Raw genomic sequence first — 17,162 nt, forward strand, 5'->3', positions numbered from 1 at the left:
CGGAGAAAACATGTGAGGAAGATGGAGGGCAAGGGCAAGGTGTGTTTCAGAGGGAAGAGACTGAACTTTATGCATCCACGCTAGCAGGGTTCAGGGATCCATTGACGCTCTTGACATGTGAATACAACTGCGACGAACAATTCCGACTCATTCATAGCTCATTCACTACATGTTCAATCTAATGGATCACGTGAAGAATTATCAGCTACTTCAAGTGACATTCGATCGTGTGAAACAAGATGCAACATGCCAATACACGACCCAGCATAACTCTGTGAGCTGCATGGCCTTCTTTTCCCAAACCAATTTCGCAATGTCGCCGCCTTCCACGACGATATGACTGTCACGAGCGCTAAAATACGCTGCTCATCAGTTGCGCCAACATGTTGCGCACTTCCACATCTGCTGACACGCTTGAATCAGGACAAGTGCATTGACTGCGGTGAATGCTGCCATGCACTTACTGCTGCTGAGTTGTAGTGTTATTCACCATGCATACTCCATGTCCATAAAGATATCTTTTTCCCTCTCCTCATCGCTAGCTAATTCCAACAAACTGCAGCGACCGCATAGTCAAAGCCCGTTCAACAGCAGTATCTCCCGCATCCACGATCAAGATCGGCAGAGCCTCCACTGCACGGACATCATGTCGAAGACCATTACCAAGTTCTACAATGTGTACGCCACAGTAGACCTGATGATGGCAAAACTATTCGGCAAGTCGCCTTCCGCTGGGTCTCGCCTTCTACCCGCGAACAAATCCAACGATGAGCCTGCTCAATGGCGCCTCGATGCCGGTCCAAAGATCGGGACCAAACAGATTGTCAACATGCAGGCAAACTCCGAAGCCACTTCTGAAGCCGTCAAGAAGTGGGTCAAGAGCAACGGACGTGGTACCCATGGAACCATTGCTAGCGCCGAGTACGACACTGAGGCTGAAGACGCTGAAGCAGAAATGACGAGAGTACGACAAGCCCTGATCGACGAGTCGAAGAAAAAGTTGTGATGCTTCAAGGCTTGCTGATAAGATTTTGGTTCCTACGCGACTCGGTTCAGTCACGATGCTCCTCTCGACAGGCTCATCACTATGCAGATGGTCTTTAGCAGCATACAAGGGGGCGCAAAACCAGGCGAAGGGATATGAGTTCATTGACTCACTGATGCTGCGAAAATGCTCGGAGATCAACACGTCCGCTTCACAACCCACAGACCTATGGTACCGCTGCTCAGCGGTGGTGTGTGCGGGAGTCCGCTCACAAGCAATACGCGCGGTCAGACAAAGGAGCGTCTGTGTTCTTTTCATTTAGAACTCTGCACAAAGTGTTGCAGCAAACACGTTATCAGTATAGCTGCGCAGTGTAGCAGAGACGAGCAAGTCAATGATCGAAACTCGTTCAAGACGTCCTGCCAAAGACGTCAAAGTGTGGTACGATTGCAGAATGCTGACCCAAGACTAGATTCATTCGAGTGTTCTGAACAATCATGCCGCTTATCTCCAGCACTCTCTCACCAGTCTCTCAAAGCCTTCAACCGTAAATGCACACCACCTTTCGGCTTGAGCGAGACAATTTCTTCCTGCTCTACCTCCTCACCAGGATGCACCATCATCATCTCGAAGCTTCCAACCAGTGCCGCCAAGAGACATCTCAGCTCAGCTCGAGCAAAGCCCTGGCCGATACAAGATCTGGGACCATGATTGAACGTCAAAAAGGCATAGTTGCTCGACGCTCCACCAGAGTAATTTGGTCGCTTTATACCATTCTCGGTCGTGTCGATCCAACGTTCAGGTACAAATTGTTCAGCATTGTTGCCCCAAAATTCCGGACTCCTATTCACAGCAGCCGGACAGATCGTGAAACGCGTGCCAGCTGGAATCTCATGGCCAAGAAGAGTCATGGGTTTCGGATTCGATCGTGACATGAGAGGGATCGTGGGATATAGTCGCAGAGACTCGTTACAAACGCCGTTCAAGAGTGGAGCCGCCTCGAGAGCAGTGGAAAGCTCTGAGTCGCTCATAGTCTGAGTTGAAGAGGCAATCAAGGCACGTATTTCCTGTCGAAGTGCCGTCTGCACATCAGGATGCCGTGCGAGCAAATACGATGTCCAGCTGAGAACGGTCGCAGTAGTCTCATGGCCAGCAGCCAAGAATGTCAAGAGCTGATCGACTATTTGCTCATCCGAGAAGTTGTTCGATCGAATGCACAACGCTAGGATGTCCTTTTGATCTTCCGGCTCGGTCACTATAACTTGCCTCTTGTCATAAACAAGCTGATAACAAGTGTCGCGAAGATTTTTGCGAATCGATTTGTTTCGTACCGCTGCTGGGATTGGAAGGCTTCTGACCAGATCTCCCGGACCAAAGACCTGAGCCGCAAAGAGCAATTTTCTTTCCAGGGTAGGCTCAAGGAGCTCCTCATACGCTCGAACTAGTGGATCGTCGTGGTTTTCTAGCGTGCGAAAGTCCCGACCCATGGCGGCAAGGCCGATGATATCCAGTGTGACCTTGGTGCTCCACTGGCTAATGTCCACAACTGAGGTCTTGCCGTCAAGCTCCGCACTCTCAGCAACATGCTGACTCAAAGCTTGCGTCAGCTTCGTCGACTTCTCCCAGAACAATGAATACAAAGCTTTGATCTGGCGGAATCCAAACAGTGGCATCAAATTTTTCCTGACGAACTTGTGGCTGTCTTCTTCGAGAAATAGAAGTCCGTTTCCGAGACTTGGTCGTAGCGCATCTCGAATCTTTGGTGGTTTCTCGAACTCGTACGCTCTAGTGACCAAGACCTCCTGTCCGAGAGTCAAATTCATCAGAACGCACGCAAATCACGAGAATGGTGACTCGCCTGCAGGGCATTTGGACCGGCCACGAACAGCGTGTTCTCGTGTAACGGCCCGCGATAACGAATGAGCCCATCGTTAGGAATTTGTTTCATCCAATCAAGAAAAGTCGCTCCGGCTGGATGTTCGAATTCAGCCATTGCATGACCGAGCAGTGGAAGGCCACCCTATCATGTTTAGTACCTTCATCCATCTCGTTATACTGCCGTCCGACATACTTTAGGCCCAGGAACATGTCGCAAGGGCGAAACGTAGAATGGATATATGAAGAGCTTGTAGATTGCGAGACAAAGAAGCTGCAGGCCTAGCAGACGGGAAAAGAGATAGTAGATAGATGTCTCTGGCAGAAATCGTGGGAACATAGTGACTAATGTCGCAGACTCTGCTACCGACGCGAACGCCAGAAGTACTGGAAGTGGCAGAGTTGATGCCATCCTGAGATTGCTTCAAATTTGGACACCATAGCATGCGATAAGGCGTGAGAAGGTACGAGTTAAGCAAGTGAAGTTCCAACCCTGGTCTCTCGTTTGGCGAGTCAGCAATAGCTTAGAACATGGGCCAGGGGCTGTACGAGAGGTCCGGGCTGATCCGGCTCGAGGATTTACCGTGTCCATCAAAACCTTTCTAACAGTGCATTTTGCATAAGGCACAACTTTACGCCCTTTGTCAGCCGTGCTTTGCTACACCCTCGTAGGCTTTCACCGGAGGCATGGTCTAGACAGAGCTCTTATGTGATGAGCGTCGTCAAACTTTTACGAGAAAGAGATGGATCAAGTAGGGAGAGATTGCTAACGGGCACAAGGATTCCCGTAGTATGTATGACCTGCATTTAAGGAAAATTTACGCTCAGCTTAAGACAGAGACCTCATTAGGGGGCGTGTCTATCAGCAATAGAGATGCCTCTTCGCAGCTCTCCTCCAGAAGACTTGTTGCTTCGAAACGATTAGACCTTGTCAACACTGTGTGTACTTCTCATTATGAAACTTCGCTAGCGCTCACATAATGTGTCTTCAACGCCTCATGCTCGGGCCTTACATCTTTTCCCAACACGTCTCCTTAGCTCGACCCTTTCTCCCGCAGCTTCGACGCCGAACTTGGCCTTCGCTATGTGACTCGGCAACGGATCTTGTCCCTTTCTGTCCCGCTCTTCGATCAAGGCAGCAAGGTTTTCGTTTTGTGCAACCCGAAGAATGGTCGAGAAGTTGTTGCTGTAAGACTGCCCGGTGCTGAAGATGGTATAGAGCCCAACGAACATTGCCACAAGAGCCAGGAGGAGCACAACGCTGTATGAGATCGCCAGTCTTTGCCAGTTGTAGAAGTATACAATCTCGTATCTCGAAACCACGATATCTGCGGTGCGATCAGACTCTGTGGTGAGCAGGCCTGGCTCACTGAAAAGCGAGATCGTTATATTCTGCACGACTTGTTCGATCGCAGATGCCAGGGTCGGAAGAGAGGGGTCCTCAACTGGTGATCTAGTGGTCTCGTTCATGTAGATCGGATACATTTCCTGGGTGAACGCAAGATTTGACTCCAATACACGAGTGTCGTAAATCTGCCGGCTGTCGAGCCTGGCCTCGTAGACCGTGCCTGTCAACATCTCGCCGAGCATCTCCATGACTGCAAAGTATGCTCGCGTTTTGGCTTTCGAGAACGCAAACTGATCTCGAGGAACTCCATACAGCCCCGAGCTGTTCCCATTCGTTTTCACAGAATCAGAGATCTCGTAACCAATGATCGTAACGTTCTGCTGTCCGTTTTGGAGTTCGAATGAGGTCTCGTACGTTGCATTGTACAGAGAACAGTTGAGCACTGTCCAGTTAGAATTACTGCTCAGATCAGCGATATAGCGGATGGCTACCACTAGGGACACCGGACCGCCACTACGCGCTCCCAGATTAGATGTTACAGGCAATGCATCGATCCTGCTTATGCTTTCGTTGGCGAAGGGAACTAGTATACCAGAGGGTGTCCATGATAGATATCGAAATTCACTCATCCAATCGTCCTTACAGAAAGGGGGTTTGCCATCAATACTGCAATTTTGCATCGCCAGCGAGAGACTCTCCAGGATCGGTTCGACTTCCATGTTTTCACAGCGAACAGCTGGTCCCGCAAATGTGAGTTGATAGGAAGAGTTAGTGAGTGGCGGCCGCAAGTATGGTACTCCACGATAGAATACCGGCGCAACGATTCTCTTCAACAAAGTGGTAGGCCCCCGCCACACTCCATCGATGTAAGGAGTCCCTCCCCCCATCCCTGTGTCTCGTTTTGCCAGATCATCTCGGCCTCGCTCTCCTCCGCTCATTTCGTATGCCGCCGCGTTCGTAAAATTGGGATACTGCAATACCTGCTCATGATGCTCAATCGTATAATTTCCGCCAGGCGCAATCGTACCAGCAGGGAAGACAATCGCGACCCGTATACCCCATCCCAGCAGCACCAGCCCAACGAGTAAGGGACTCGCACGTAGCGTCTTGAGTGACAAAATCTCGTAAACAGCGCTCAACGCTCCAGCAAGGCTGTCGATTGTCGCGATGGGCAGCTTCCGTCGCAACACGCGCCAGAAAACTTGCCAGTATGCCGTCGTGACCGTAATGATCAACGTGGTGCGTACCATGAACACTATGGCCGTGCCAATAGTGACCGGGTTGTATTGTCGACCTTCTGGACTGACGCCTTCAAGGGATTGATAGTAGAGATGGTGACCAATAGCCAAAGCGACGCCAGCGAGGAAGGACGTGACCAGGACGGTGGGCGCCAGCCAATGCGGCTTTTTCAATTGCATCTTGTCGAGGAAGATCTGCGATCGCTACGTCGGCGGCGGCGGATTGATTCAGGCGTTATGGTCGTTGCTGGACATACAGCTGAGTTGCGAGGCCGTTGCTCGCGGGCTGTTGTGTGAGGAGAGTCAAGAATTTCGAACAGAACAGCGCAAGGCTGTTGCAAAGACAGCCTCGTATGCCCCTCTCGCGACAAGGCTGAGGACTAGGCAACTTTCGACTGCATGCAGTAAATTCTAAAGTTATCCTATCAGCATGTGATTTTGCCAGCCACCCAAGACATGGCATGCAGCCGCATCTCAGCTTGATCTCCAGAGCCTGGAACGCGCAACAACAGACCTATATTTTCGAGAGCTCTCAAAGCCAATGAAACATTCGAAAAGACAGCAGGTGCAGCGAACCAATAATTCATTACAATCCTCTCATTCCATCCTACACCATGAATCATACTTCTGCATAAACAAACCCGCTCAAACGCATCCAAAAAAGAATCGTTCAAACAATCATACTTCATCATCCACAATCTCATGTCATCCTCCATCAAACGTCTTCATCCTCCAGAACGACCGAACAATCCAATCTCATCGAACGAAGGCAAGCCTTCAACCCTCCATCCAACATCACATCCCCGTCATCACTTCGCAAAATACCCAACAGCACTGCCACCAGACTCGGCTCCACTCTCACAAGCAGCAGTAGGACAATCCGTTCCAAGACCACTATCGCTCGGTGGAGCATAGAATCGCTTGAGTTCCTTATCATCCATTTCGCCCATGACTTCCTGCACAGCAGCCTCGATTTCCGACGCAGTAGCCTGAATTGGTGCAACGCTGCTGACTTCCGACTGGCCCTCAGGAACAGTGCTCAAGCTGGATCGAGGAAGAATCGACAGGTCCGAAGGGTTGATAGCGCCGAGCTGAGCATCCTGTTCGAGAGGCGTCATGCCGAGCTGGCCATGTGCTGAGCTGCCGATCGAGCTGCGGCGATCAAGATCTGTGCCAGTCATGTACGAGCCGTTGCTGAGGTAAGATCCTGTCTCGTAGGTCATATCACTCGGCGCAAGGCTGCGTCGTTGGCCGTTCTCGTCGGGAGTCTCGCCTTCGCCGACGTAGCTGCCCGTGGCGTAGGACATGCTACCATCAGTGCCAGACATCAAGCTGGTCCTCCTAGTAGTGCCAACTTCGGATCCGAACTCCTGGGGTGAAGCATCGACATTTTCGTCCTCGTCCTCTTCAGAAAGCTCATTCTCCTTGTTTTCTGTTGTGGATGCAAGGGAAGAGACGCGTTGCTTGCGCTCCGTCCAAGAAGGTTTTCGCATAAAGTTGTGCTTGACCGAGTGGCTACGCTTGACGTTGCCGAGTCCACCACCGTTCATCAAGCTTGGCTTGTCAGACGTGTAGGCGTGAGCACCAGTCGGCACATTGTGGTTGATCTGGTTGAGAGACATGATACGGCGCTCAGCAGTGTTGGGTGCCACAGCTCCGTTGCGCAGAAGTGTTGGTCGAGCTTTCATAGCCAAGGCATGGTTTGCCTTGATGGGCTGCACAGATGAGGTAACCGTGTGGGCTGAGTCGGCAGAAGCATCGCTTGGGATGCGAAGGTCACGTCCTTGACTCTTCTTCTTAGGCGATGATGGGGCCGACTTCTTCGACTTCGTCAGCAGCAACATGCGAGACTGGTTCATGACACCCTCCAGCATGCGTCGCTCGATGGCAGCAGCCTTGTTGTCCATATCGTGCAGCTCCTCACGACGGATGTGAAGCGCCATCTCCATTGAGGAAACGTCAGCACTGAGGCGGGACTTCTGTGAAGCAAGCGCCTCCTTCTCAGCCTTGAGTTGTTCGACAGCAGCTTGAAGAGACATCTTCTCCTCGTTGAGGACAGTGATGTCGGCTTCGAGCTGATCCTTGCGCTCAAGGCGACGCTCGAGAAGTAGTGCAATCTCCTCAGCCTCTTTCTCCTTGCTCTCGTGGTCCTCTTGGATCTGCTTGTTCTGAGCCACGACAAAAGCAGATACTTCGGTAGCAGTCGCCATGACCTTTGCGTGAATTTCGTCCAGGCGCTCGAGTTGTGCTGAACGATCCTTGGCTTCTTCAACGTGACTCATGAGCTCGTCGAGCTTCTCACGAACTGCTGAATCGTCGTACTTCTCAGGCGGCGCTGGCATTTCCATCGGAGGAGGCATGAGCATCGGCAAGGACTTCTCTAAAGCTTCGTGGTGAGACTTGAGGCCATCTGCATGCTGGTTCTTCGTCTCTTCAAAGCCAGACTTGAGTGCCTCTTGCAGCTCCTTCACAGCTTGAGCCTGCTCCTCGGCGGCAGAGTAGGCTTTCTGGGAATGCTCATAGTGCTGATTGATCAAGGCCCGTACTTCCTCTAGTGTGACCATGAAGCGTGGATTGTGCTCCGACATGTCACTCTGCAGCACATCGACGGCAGCGAGAATTCTGGCAACCTCGGAGCGTGTGCTGGCGTGCTCATTCTTCAGGGCCTCCGATGCTTCATCGAGCTTGACTTGTGTCGTCTCACCTTGCGCGAATACAGTCTTGGACTCCTCAGTCATCTTCTCCACTTGTGCCGGCAGATCGCCAATAAAAGCAGTCAGTGTCGACCCAAGTGTGTCGATGGACAGCTTCAGATCATCAGCCATCTCCTTGGTGCTGTTGAGAAGTGCCTCTTGCTTGGTGACATTCTCCTCCAAAGTCTTGGACTTCTCCTCGGCTGCTGTCTGAGCATCATCGTACTTGCTCATCAGTGCGCCGAACGAGTTTTCAAGCTTCTCAGCGAGCTCCGATACAACTGCGTCTTTATGCTCCGACTGCTTTTCGAGCGCAGACTCAGATGATGCAGCATGGTCGACCTTGATAGCTTCGATGGAGGCGTGAGCTTTCTCAAATTCTTCCTTGAGTTTCTCCATGACTTCCTTGACCTCAGTGACGACAGCTTCGTTATCGGACCGCTCCTCGAGGCCCTTGAGTGTGACACCTAGCGCATTGATTCCAGTCTCGCCATCGGCGACCTTCTCAAGAAGCTCAACCTTGATCTCTGCAATCAGGCCCTTGACTTCGTCGATTTGAGCAATGGTGTCGTCAAATTCTTTCTTGCGATCGTCAAAAGCCTTAGCTGTGACAGCAATATCGGTCTCGTAGCTATCGCGCATCTTGTCGTGGCTCTCGCGGAAGTCGTTGATCAAGCCTTGCAGCTGTTCGACATCAGCCTTGGTTGGGACCGATGCCGGATCTGGGTTATGAAGCTCGCTGACGGATGTCTTGATCTCGGTGCATAGGACTCCAAGCACGTCAAGGTCAGACTTGGTCATGGTCTCCGGCTTCTCCTCTGAATCAGCAGCGGTCTGCTTTTCCTTGAGCTCATCCATCATAGTCTTGATGTCAGTGACAAGGACCTCGACAACAGCCACGTCAGCCTTGGAAGCAGTTGAGTTGTCGATCTTCTCAGTAATGCCGACAAGAGCCTCGTTCGCAACGGCGACTGCAACCTGGATTTCATCAAGATGGTCCTTGGTAGCCACCGTAGTAGGATCAGGCAAGATCATCTCCTCGAGCTGAGCCTTGGTGTTGCGGAGCAATGTCTCGATGGCATCTGTGTCCTCTTTCAAAGCCGCGCCTTCGGGACTGCGCTCTTCAGACTTGGAGTTCATTCCCAAGACGCTCTCTTGCAGCTCTCGGATCATGCTCTCCAGTCCCGTGAGGTCCTCTTTGAGTGCAATGCCGTCGGGCACCTGCGGCGCCGCTTGCTGACTGGAGATGCCCTGCATAGCATGATCCATGGCCTCGATCTTGATTTGCACTTGAGCAAGGAGGACTTCCAGGCCTTCGATATCGGCCTTCTGAGCAGAAGTCGAGGTCTTCGACGCAGCCTCAGCGGCGGCGACATCTTCTGCAGAAAGTTCGCGTGTTAGTCCATCTGCAAGGACAATTTCGCCACCTTCAGAGGCTTGAGCCTTGTCTCCTGCGGGTGACTTCAGCTTGTCCATCTCGTTCCGTAGGTCTGCCAGGCCGTCCTTCAACGTCTCCAGAATTTCGTAGTTGACAGTCTGATCGAGTGGCTTATCGAGTGTCTTGACAATGTCAGCTCGCAGAGTCTCCAGACCCTCGTTAAGGGCATCCAGAACCTGTCCTTGATGCTGGACCACAGTCTCAGGATTGTCGAGTTTCTTCTCAAGATGCGAGCGCAGATCATCTAAGCCGAGGTGGATCGCATCAAGCACCTCCTCGTTGCTGCCTGCATGCGCCGCATTGGTGGCGATCGAGTTGCGGAGGTTCTCGAATTCGCCGCGAATGGCTTCGAGCTGCTCAGTGGATATGCCATCGCTTGTGTGCTTTCCGACACTCTCCTTGACCTCGTCCAGCGATGCGCGGATGGCCTGAAGAGTCTCATTGTCCTCGTCAGACATGGATCGCTCACCGGAGTTGCCAACGACAAGCGCGCTGCCGAAAGACTCTTTCAAGCTCTCGATCTCCTGCTTGATCGTGGCAAAGGCAGCTGCAGAGGCGTCATCCTGATCAGCGAGCATTTGTGTGCGAAGCTCGTCGATGGTTTCTCGGATACTCGCGGCGATGGCATCTTTGTCGTTCTCGCTGATCATCGCGTGAAGAGATTCCTTGAGTGTCGCAAGCTCTTGTCGCATGGTGTCCATTATCTCGTCAGTAGCACCACCTGCGATGGCGCTCAGCTCGCTGCCATTGAGTTTGCCGTGCAAGGCGACCATCGAGTCCTGTATTGTCTCCAGCAGCTCGTTCTTGTCGGCCGCGCTGGCGTTCAGGATCGCTCCCTTGAGCTGGTCGAACTCCTCCTTCATGGCCTCATTGAGTTCTTCATTGTTGATGAGGTCGTCGTTGCGGCTCTCAAGGTGCGCCTTGAGGTCGTCCAACCCTTCCTTGAGAACCATGATTACTGCCGTTTGGCCAGCTTCCGACTCTTCGGCGTCACGAGTAGATCCATTCTCCTTGATCGTGCTGTGAAGCTGCTCAAACTCGGCTCGAATGTACTCCAGCATCTCTCCTCTGCCACCATCGTGGGACGGACCTGCTGCGCAGAAGTCTTTGACGTCTTCACGCAGACGCTCGAGACCTGTCTTAACGGTGTCGACAATTTCGTCCTTGCCTGTGACATCTTGAGCGCGATCGACGTAAGTCTCGATCTCGTGCCGAAGAGCCTCGTGACCATCTTTGATCGCGTCGAGGACTTGCTCAGTATCGCGACCATTCGCTGCGGAGTATTGCTTGAATTCGACTCGCATCTCCTCAATCAAGTCGCCGAGTTGCTTCAAGACTTGCTCGCTAAAGCCGCCGAAGGGATCATCCAGACCAGCTTTCACAGCATCGAACAGGTCGTCTCTGCTGATCTCGAGTTCGCGAGGTGCGGATGGGCCATGCTCGGCCAGACCGGCGGTCACAGCTGCAAGTACCATGGCGTTCATGGCATCGTGCGAGATGGGCGCCTCGGCAGGTGGCGGCGTAAAGTCGTCCAGAGCCTGGCGCACATTCCCAATGAGCTCCTCCTTGAGTTGCTCAAGCTGATCTGCTGGAAACGGTGCGCGGAAGTCCTTGAGAGCTTCTTGCATAACTTCGTAGATCTCTCCCTTGTCGATTTGTGGTGGTGCGGGCTCTGCGCGATCTTCGCGATGCAGCTCCAGACCCTCCTTGAGCACAGCAAGGATCTCGTCACGTTCGAGACCGAATTGCTGCAATTCGATGTTGGGTTCGAAGTCTTGAAGGCCTTCCTTCACTGCAGCCAGAACTCCTTCTCGGTCGATGCCCAGGTTCTCGACATCAGTTTCCCGTGATTTTTCCAGACTCGAATTGTGCTCGGCCAAGGCGCGCTGTACAGTTGCCATCATTTCTTCGGCATTGGGTCCGGATCGAGCGACCGCGAGTTGCTTGAAGGTGTCATCATCCTGCTCGGCCCTCTCTTTCATGATACCGGCCAGATTCTGCTTGAGTTCTGCCATGGCTTCCTGGACAATGTGCTGTACTTCTTCCAGATGCTCGTTGTCTCGCCCCTCATTGATCGATCTGTCCAGTGATGTGTTCAGCTGAGCGTCGCCAATCTGGTCGAGTTTCTTGCCCAGTTCTCTGCCCATGCCCAATACCTCGCCTCGCAGATCGCGAACGAGGCCCTTGACTTCGGAAGTAGTACCGCCGGAATGTGTGACAGAGTCTTTGATACGTCCCAGTAGTCGCATAAGTTCTTCATCGTTCGAGTCGCGTCGCGCATATGTTTCTCTAGCCTTTGGCGTAGGAGAGTCGAAGTTCAGCTCAAGCTTTGGAGGACCGCCATTGGCAGTGCTTACCGGAACAAGAGCATGTGACTCCGACCGCTCTCTGATGAACTCTGTCAACTCTTCAATCTTCTTCTTGGCATCCTTGTTCTCCTTGCCACTCTTCTCCAGCAGTTCGGATAATGTGGTCAGAAGGCGATCTTGGCCGTCTTTGGTGACCATTTCACGAATGATCTTCTCCAGCATGGCCACGCTCGCGGCGCCTTCGACGGAGTATGGAGAAGGCGAGCCGCATCGTGGTTCATCGAGGAAGCTGTGCGCACTGGCAGCTCGGGGTACACTATACGACTTTCCTGCCGAAGGAGGTGAGCCAAACGGCTTAGAATCAATGTAGTGGCTGAAGCTGCTCATACTACGTGCAGAACTGCCAACAGGCGGTGGAGGCAAGAGGTTTTGGGCGGAGACTGATGAAGCCAGCTCTCGCAGACTCTTGCGGATGTCTTCGTCGCGTGAATTTGTCGCTTCCTTCAACGTCAGCAGGTCAGTAGCATTGTCTTTGCTGCGCCGGCTCAGATTCTTCATCTCATTCTGCAAATTCGTCGCGATCGTTGTAAGGTTGAGCAGCTGACTGGAAAAGTCGTAATTCGTGTGCACGCGTGGGTTGTTGGGCGTGGTTGGTGCATTCACGTTCGTGATGTCGGCCAAAGGTGGGTCCGGCACTTGCATCGTCTGAAGAGCTAGCATCGTAGCTGAGGGCGGCGTGTTTTCGCCATATATCGATCGCTGTCGCGTCGTCGGTCGGAGCATTGGCGTATCCTTCATCGCGTCTCGTTCCTTCTCGGCAGGTGTTGGGGTCGTACACTGCGGTGAAGGCGAGAAGTCCTCGATGCTGCTCATTCGCCCGGGCATCCATGAGTGTCGCGAGTTGGGTCGTTCTGGTGATCGCTCGGGTGATCGATTCTCGAGGTAGCTACGCAAGTCCTTGACCGGGCTGGTCTGCAGCGACTGCATGCGCTTGTGGTGCGCGCCCTTTACCAGACTTCGCTCATCTCCGCCGCTCTTGTTCTGCGTGTAGCTCGATATCGGGGCGCTCTCGCGTGCCTTCTCTACTATGGCTTTGGCAGCTGCGGCAATACCGGCAGATGTGTTTGGCTTGGTCGGCGAGGAGCCTGTCGATGGGTTGAGTGGCAGCGGTGGGGGCGCGCGTTCGGGGTCAGAGCTGTCCCACCTGCGTTTGATCGCGGTCAGCAATGTCATGGTCGACGGTATCCATGTCGAATTCCGATGTGCAGCTGTGTGTTGACATGGACGACAACAAAGGCATTGTACTCACATGGGCACGCTGGCGCGGCCATCGCTGTAGCTGAAGGAATGCTTGTGGTGCGAGTCGCCGCGGTCGCGAGAGGCATCCCTCTCGTAACCCGACATGTCGTGTAGTGGTGCGTGGTATATCGTCGGAGGACTAGTCGAGCCGAGATGAACCTGGTGGTCTGGCTCTGGAATGTGGTGTGTGCTGCCTGCTAGTACGTGTCGCGCCGGGCGATCAGTGGTGCATCGTCCACGAGTGTCGTCCGCCCTGAGATGCAAGAAACGCTTCCACGCTGAAAATGTGTGCGAGAGTCAACGACGGCACGAACAAAGTTGTTGGGTGCGAACGTTGTGTGGAAGCGGTCACCGAGCGAGCTATCTTTCTCGAGGCGGCTAGCATGATGCGTTGGCACAGTCGCGCGCGATGTCAACACTCTCGCTTCGTCCCGGTTGCTATGGTCCACCCGCCGGAGGCGCATCCCGGTTCTCCGACCCCGGCAAGCCCCCAACGTCACCTTCACATGCAACTCTTCTTCTACATTATGCGATACGTTCATCCGCGTCGTGGTGTTCATAGCTCGTTGCGACCCGATGCAGATGAAGCGAGTTTATCGTGTGCTCTTTCTCAGTGCCTGCCTCACAGACAGTTGCATGATACTCTGCATCTATCTGTAGTTAAATACACGCTGCCCATTCACAATGACGAAGTGATTCAATGGATACGCATTGTTTTGCCCCGAGCCTTCTGCTAGTGGTGAATAAATTGGCATGAGCTCAACTTCGTCCTGTATCTGCACGCTCGAAGCTTGCGAGGATCCACCATAAGGCCCAAGCCTCTGTCTGAAGTCCTCCTCCAGTTCCCTCCGAGCTGAAGTGTATCGGGCAGATTGCTGTGGATTCAGAAGCTGGCTTTGGTCCGACGGGGCTATCCAACGGCCCATATGCTCATCCCTCCCAGAGTATCGACTTAGCAAGTGTGTTTCCGTCACAGCTTTGCTTCTTTGGGGCCCAGACCTGTATTGGTAGTACGGCAGACACCTGTTGTGCGGTTCAACACTTCCACTCGAGAAACCTACTTTCTCGTAGAGAGTGCCATCATCCTCTTCGGCGAAAATGCCATATTGTAGTGGAAGTGTCGCGGCGTCCATGTCTGTCCGAGGGCAATGAGAGGCAGCACTCAGTGCTCTTGAGCATGATGCGGCCACCGGAATGCCCGGATGCAGGCGTTTGACGGAGTAGAAGATGAGCGTAGTGATGAAGGCGATCCATAACGCAAGTGCTGCAAGCGCTGCTCCCGGAGAATATGCGCAGCCGGTGAAACCTGCGGAATAGTCGTCGTTTCCTGTGTTCTCGGCTGAAGCGACGGGGTCACCATGAGGATCTCTCACCTCAATCTGGACAAAGAAAAGGCTTCGAGCGACAAGCCAGTGGAGAAGAGCGGAGGCTGACAGCATAGGGACGCTGTATTTATAAGGGAGTGATAACCAGAATGTCGAGCGTTGTTGACCCTTTGGTCGGCTTACACGCAGTGGCTTCCGCCGGTAGGCGAACTTGGCAAATTCACCAGCCATTACCATGCATGTCATGATGTTGTTGTAAAAGATATAGGCGAAGCTGATTGCTAGCTGGGGTGCATTGGCCAGGATGACATTAGCAGTCACGGATAGTTCGAGACTGAACCGGACCAGATTGTTAGGATTGAAGGTTGCAAAGGTCCAGACTCTCTTCTCGTCACTGCCTGAGATAACGAGCCCAAGGCCTATGACCACGAGCGCTATGCATCTATGCCATTGTCAGCAAAATGATTGAGGACTCTGATTGCTTAGCCTTGAGCCTACATTATGATGCAGACTGTCCATCTCGCGCGACTCGCCACATTTGCCCTCGAACGTCCTACCCTTACCGTGCGCGTAATTTCGACATGTTTGCGATGCGCTGGTCTTCCCTTCCAGGCATCCGAAGCGGATATCGGCCCCAGCCTGGCGGTATCCTGTTCGGGCTGAGTGAGGAAGGATTCGATGGCATCCCCGATATTGACGAGAGGTACAAAATCGCGAATGCAGGTTGTGGTGACCATGCACAAGATCTTGATTGCGTTGCAAAGAATCACAACCCATACCAGAGTGGTGTTGATGAGGATTGAGCATGATCGGTCTGCAGCTTCTGCTAGACAGTACTGAACCTCGGCGGCTTTCAATCGCCCTGTGACATTGTAATGACTTGCCAGAGCAAGCGTCCAAGAGGGCCCATTATTGATCAAGTTCGACACATCGCAAGCCGTTAGCTCGGTTCTGGCGCTGTCCAATGTTTTATTGACAAGGCCGAACATAGACGATACGCCGAAGGAGTCTGCGAGGAAATGCTGCTCAGGCTCGAAACGAAAGGCATCTATTGTAGTCTTAAAGCCGGCGCACGGCCAGTCAGGAGCTCCACTGGTAGTTGTCCAATTGCCAGAATATGTATTCGCGATCGCATTCCCGGACGGCAATTTGGCATTAGTGATGATCAGAAGGTTGTGCCAGTCCGTCAGAAACTGGGACTGTGTGTAACTCCGCAGACACTCGGCGTTACTCATCCTAACGAGGCCTGAAAAGTTGCGCTGCAACTCTATAGCCTGATGGGCCGGATGTCAGCCTTTGTATTCTCAGAGAAGAAAGGCTGTACTTGCTGTTTGGAGAATTGGCCCGCTGATCCAACCGCTGGCATGACTTATATCGATGTTGGGAAAATCCTCAGTCACCACGAACGCGTTGTAGTTGTGCGATTGTCGAGAGCTGAAAATGGAGGAATTGTACCTAGCTTTTCTGTGAGCGGAATGAGTTGTGCAATATGTTCCGACATACATTAAGTGTAGCGGGATCGAGCTGGCGAACAGCAAGATCCACAAACTGGAGCGCCATACAGGAATTATTCGCAAATTTCGAACACTTGGTACACCAATGTCGAGCCACTTCATCCGGCCGTGGGCCCTGGCGATGTCGGCTCGAGTCGGCGACGACAGTATTTGAGCGCAGTTGTTGCTTGCCGCTAGTAGAAGTGTGCTGAGAATATTGATCGCGAGATCTACCCAAACAGTAACACTCCTCGACGTCTTGCACGAGCCTGGACTTGCGTCAGCATCTACAATTTTAACTGCGAGGCTGATTCGTAATCACTGGTGTACGCAATTGCGATACCGTTGTCGAGCGGCAACGTAGCTTTAGCCCAGGCCAACACAACGATATTCGTTGCGAGAACGAAGGCGGCGACCCCGATCCCGTAGAACACGCTCACCTTCCACGCGGGGAACTTGCGAGGTTTCTGGTAGGGCACTTCAGAGTCGTTTCCAAGCAGAGCTCCATGAGCGACGGATCCCATCCGTTTCAACTTTCGGAATGCCATCGTGGTGTCCTCACACCATCGCCAGGTCAAACCCTCACACAAAGCGAGACTTTGTAAGTGTAACAATATGAAGACGTGCAATGTCACCGATTGACTTTGCAAGGGCTTGCAAGGGCAGCAGATGTGCCTAGTTCCCTTTCGCATTCAACGGCTGTGCTGGCACCCGAAGCTCATCCACAAGGGGATCAGCAGTACCGCTCACATCGAAAACGTGCAGTAAGGCTGGAAGTATATGCTGATGCCAACCAGTCAGGCGGATGTGTGGCTGTACTTCAGCCTTCCCTGCCTTGGCGTTTGTTGCGATATGAAAAGAATTGGCATTTAATAACATCATAATGGCCGAGAGCAGGATGGTCGCACTTATTTCAGCTCATGAAAGAAAGGCCCGGGCGGTCTCGCGCTAAGAGGATCCAGGTGTCAATAATTGCTTCCAGACCTCAGGCGTTGACCTGCACGCGAGGGGGCACAAGGCTGTGACGGCTTGCATGAACACTCGCCGCCAGTCCGTCTCCGCGCCGTCCGGCACTCTCATGGAGGCACCAAACCAGGTGCAAGGATGTCATTTTTCCTGAGGAGGAGTGCGAAATGCAGATTTCGATGGCGTCGGTGAA

At 52.8% G+C, this 17,162-nt stretch overlaps 5 protein-coding genes across 5 annotated transcripts; 1 reads left to right on the forward strand and 4 right to left on the reverse strand.

Moving 5' to 3' along the window:
• Positions 1-646: 646 nt before the first annotated feature.
• RHO25_011427 (uncharacterized protein) lies at positions 647-1,006 on the forward strand (the record flags this gene model as incomplete). Its single annotated transcript, XM_023602849.1, has 1 exon — positions 647-1,006. The coding sequence occupies one exon, from the start codon at positions 647-649 to the stop codon at positions 1,004-1,006; it is 360 nt and encodes a 119-aa protein (XP_023454549.1).
• Positions 1,007-1,506: 500 nt separating this feature from the next.
• Positions 1,507-3,272, reverse strand: RHO25_011428 (uncharacterized protein; the record flags this gene model as incomplete). The annotated part of the gene is made up of 3 exons (XM_023602850.2): positions 1,507-2,787; positions 2,844-3,005; positions 3,057-3,272. 3 exons carry the CDS (start codon positions 3,270-3,272, stop codon positions 1,507-1,509), a joined length of 1,659 nt encoding a protein of 552 aa, XP_023454550.1.
• Positions 3,273-3,856: 584 nt separating this feature from the next.
• RHO25_011429 (uncharacterized protein) lies at positions 3,857-5,626 on the reverse strand (the record flags this gene model as incomplete). Its single annotated transcript, XM_023602851.1, has 1 exon — positions 3,857-5,626. One exon carries the CDS (start codon positions 5,624-5,626, stop codon positions 3,857-3,859), a length of 1,770 nt encoding a protein of 589 aa, XP_023454557.1.
• A 629-nt stretch (positions 5,627-6,255) lies between these two features.
• RHO25_011430 (uncharacterized protein) lies at positions 6,256-13,290 on the reverse strand (the record flags this gene model as incomplete). The annotated part of the gene is made up of 2 exons (XM_023602852.2): positions 6,256-13,090; positions 13,196-13,290. 2 exons carry the CDS (start codon positions 13,288-13,290, stop codon positions 6,256-6,258), a joined length of 6,930 nt encoding a protein of 2,309 aa, XP_023454558.1.
• A 545-nt stretch (positions 13,291-13,835) lies between these two features.
• Positions 13,836-16,551, reverse strand: RHO25_011431 (uncharacterized protein; the record flags this gene model as incomplete). The annotated part of the gene is made up of 5 exons (XM_023602853.1): positions 13,836-14,952; positions 15,009-15,777; positions 15,835-15,965; positions 16,014-16,272; positions 16,326-16,551. 5 exons carry the CDS (start codon positions 16,549-16,551, stop codon positions 13,836-13,838), a joined length of 2,502 nt encoding a protein of 833 aa, XP_023454950.1.
• Between the last annotated feature and the right edge of the window lie 611 nt (positions 16,552-17,162).

The sequence above is a fragment of the Cercospora beticola genome, chromosome 8 (genome assembly GCF_033473495.1).
Source record: "Cercospora beticola chromosome 8, complete sequence".
NCBI classification, from domain to species: Eukaryota; Fungi; Ascomycota; class Dothideomycetes; order Mycosphaerellales; family Mycosphaerellaceae; genus Cercospora; species Cercospora beticola.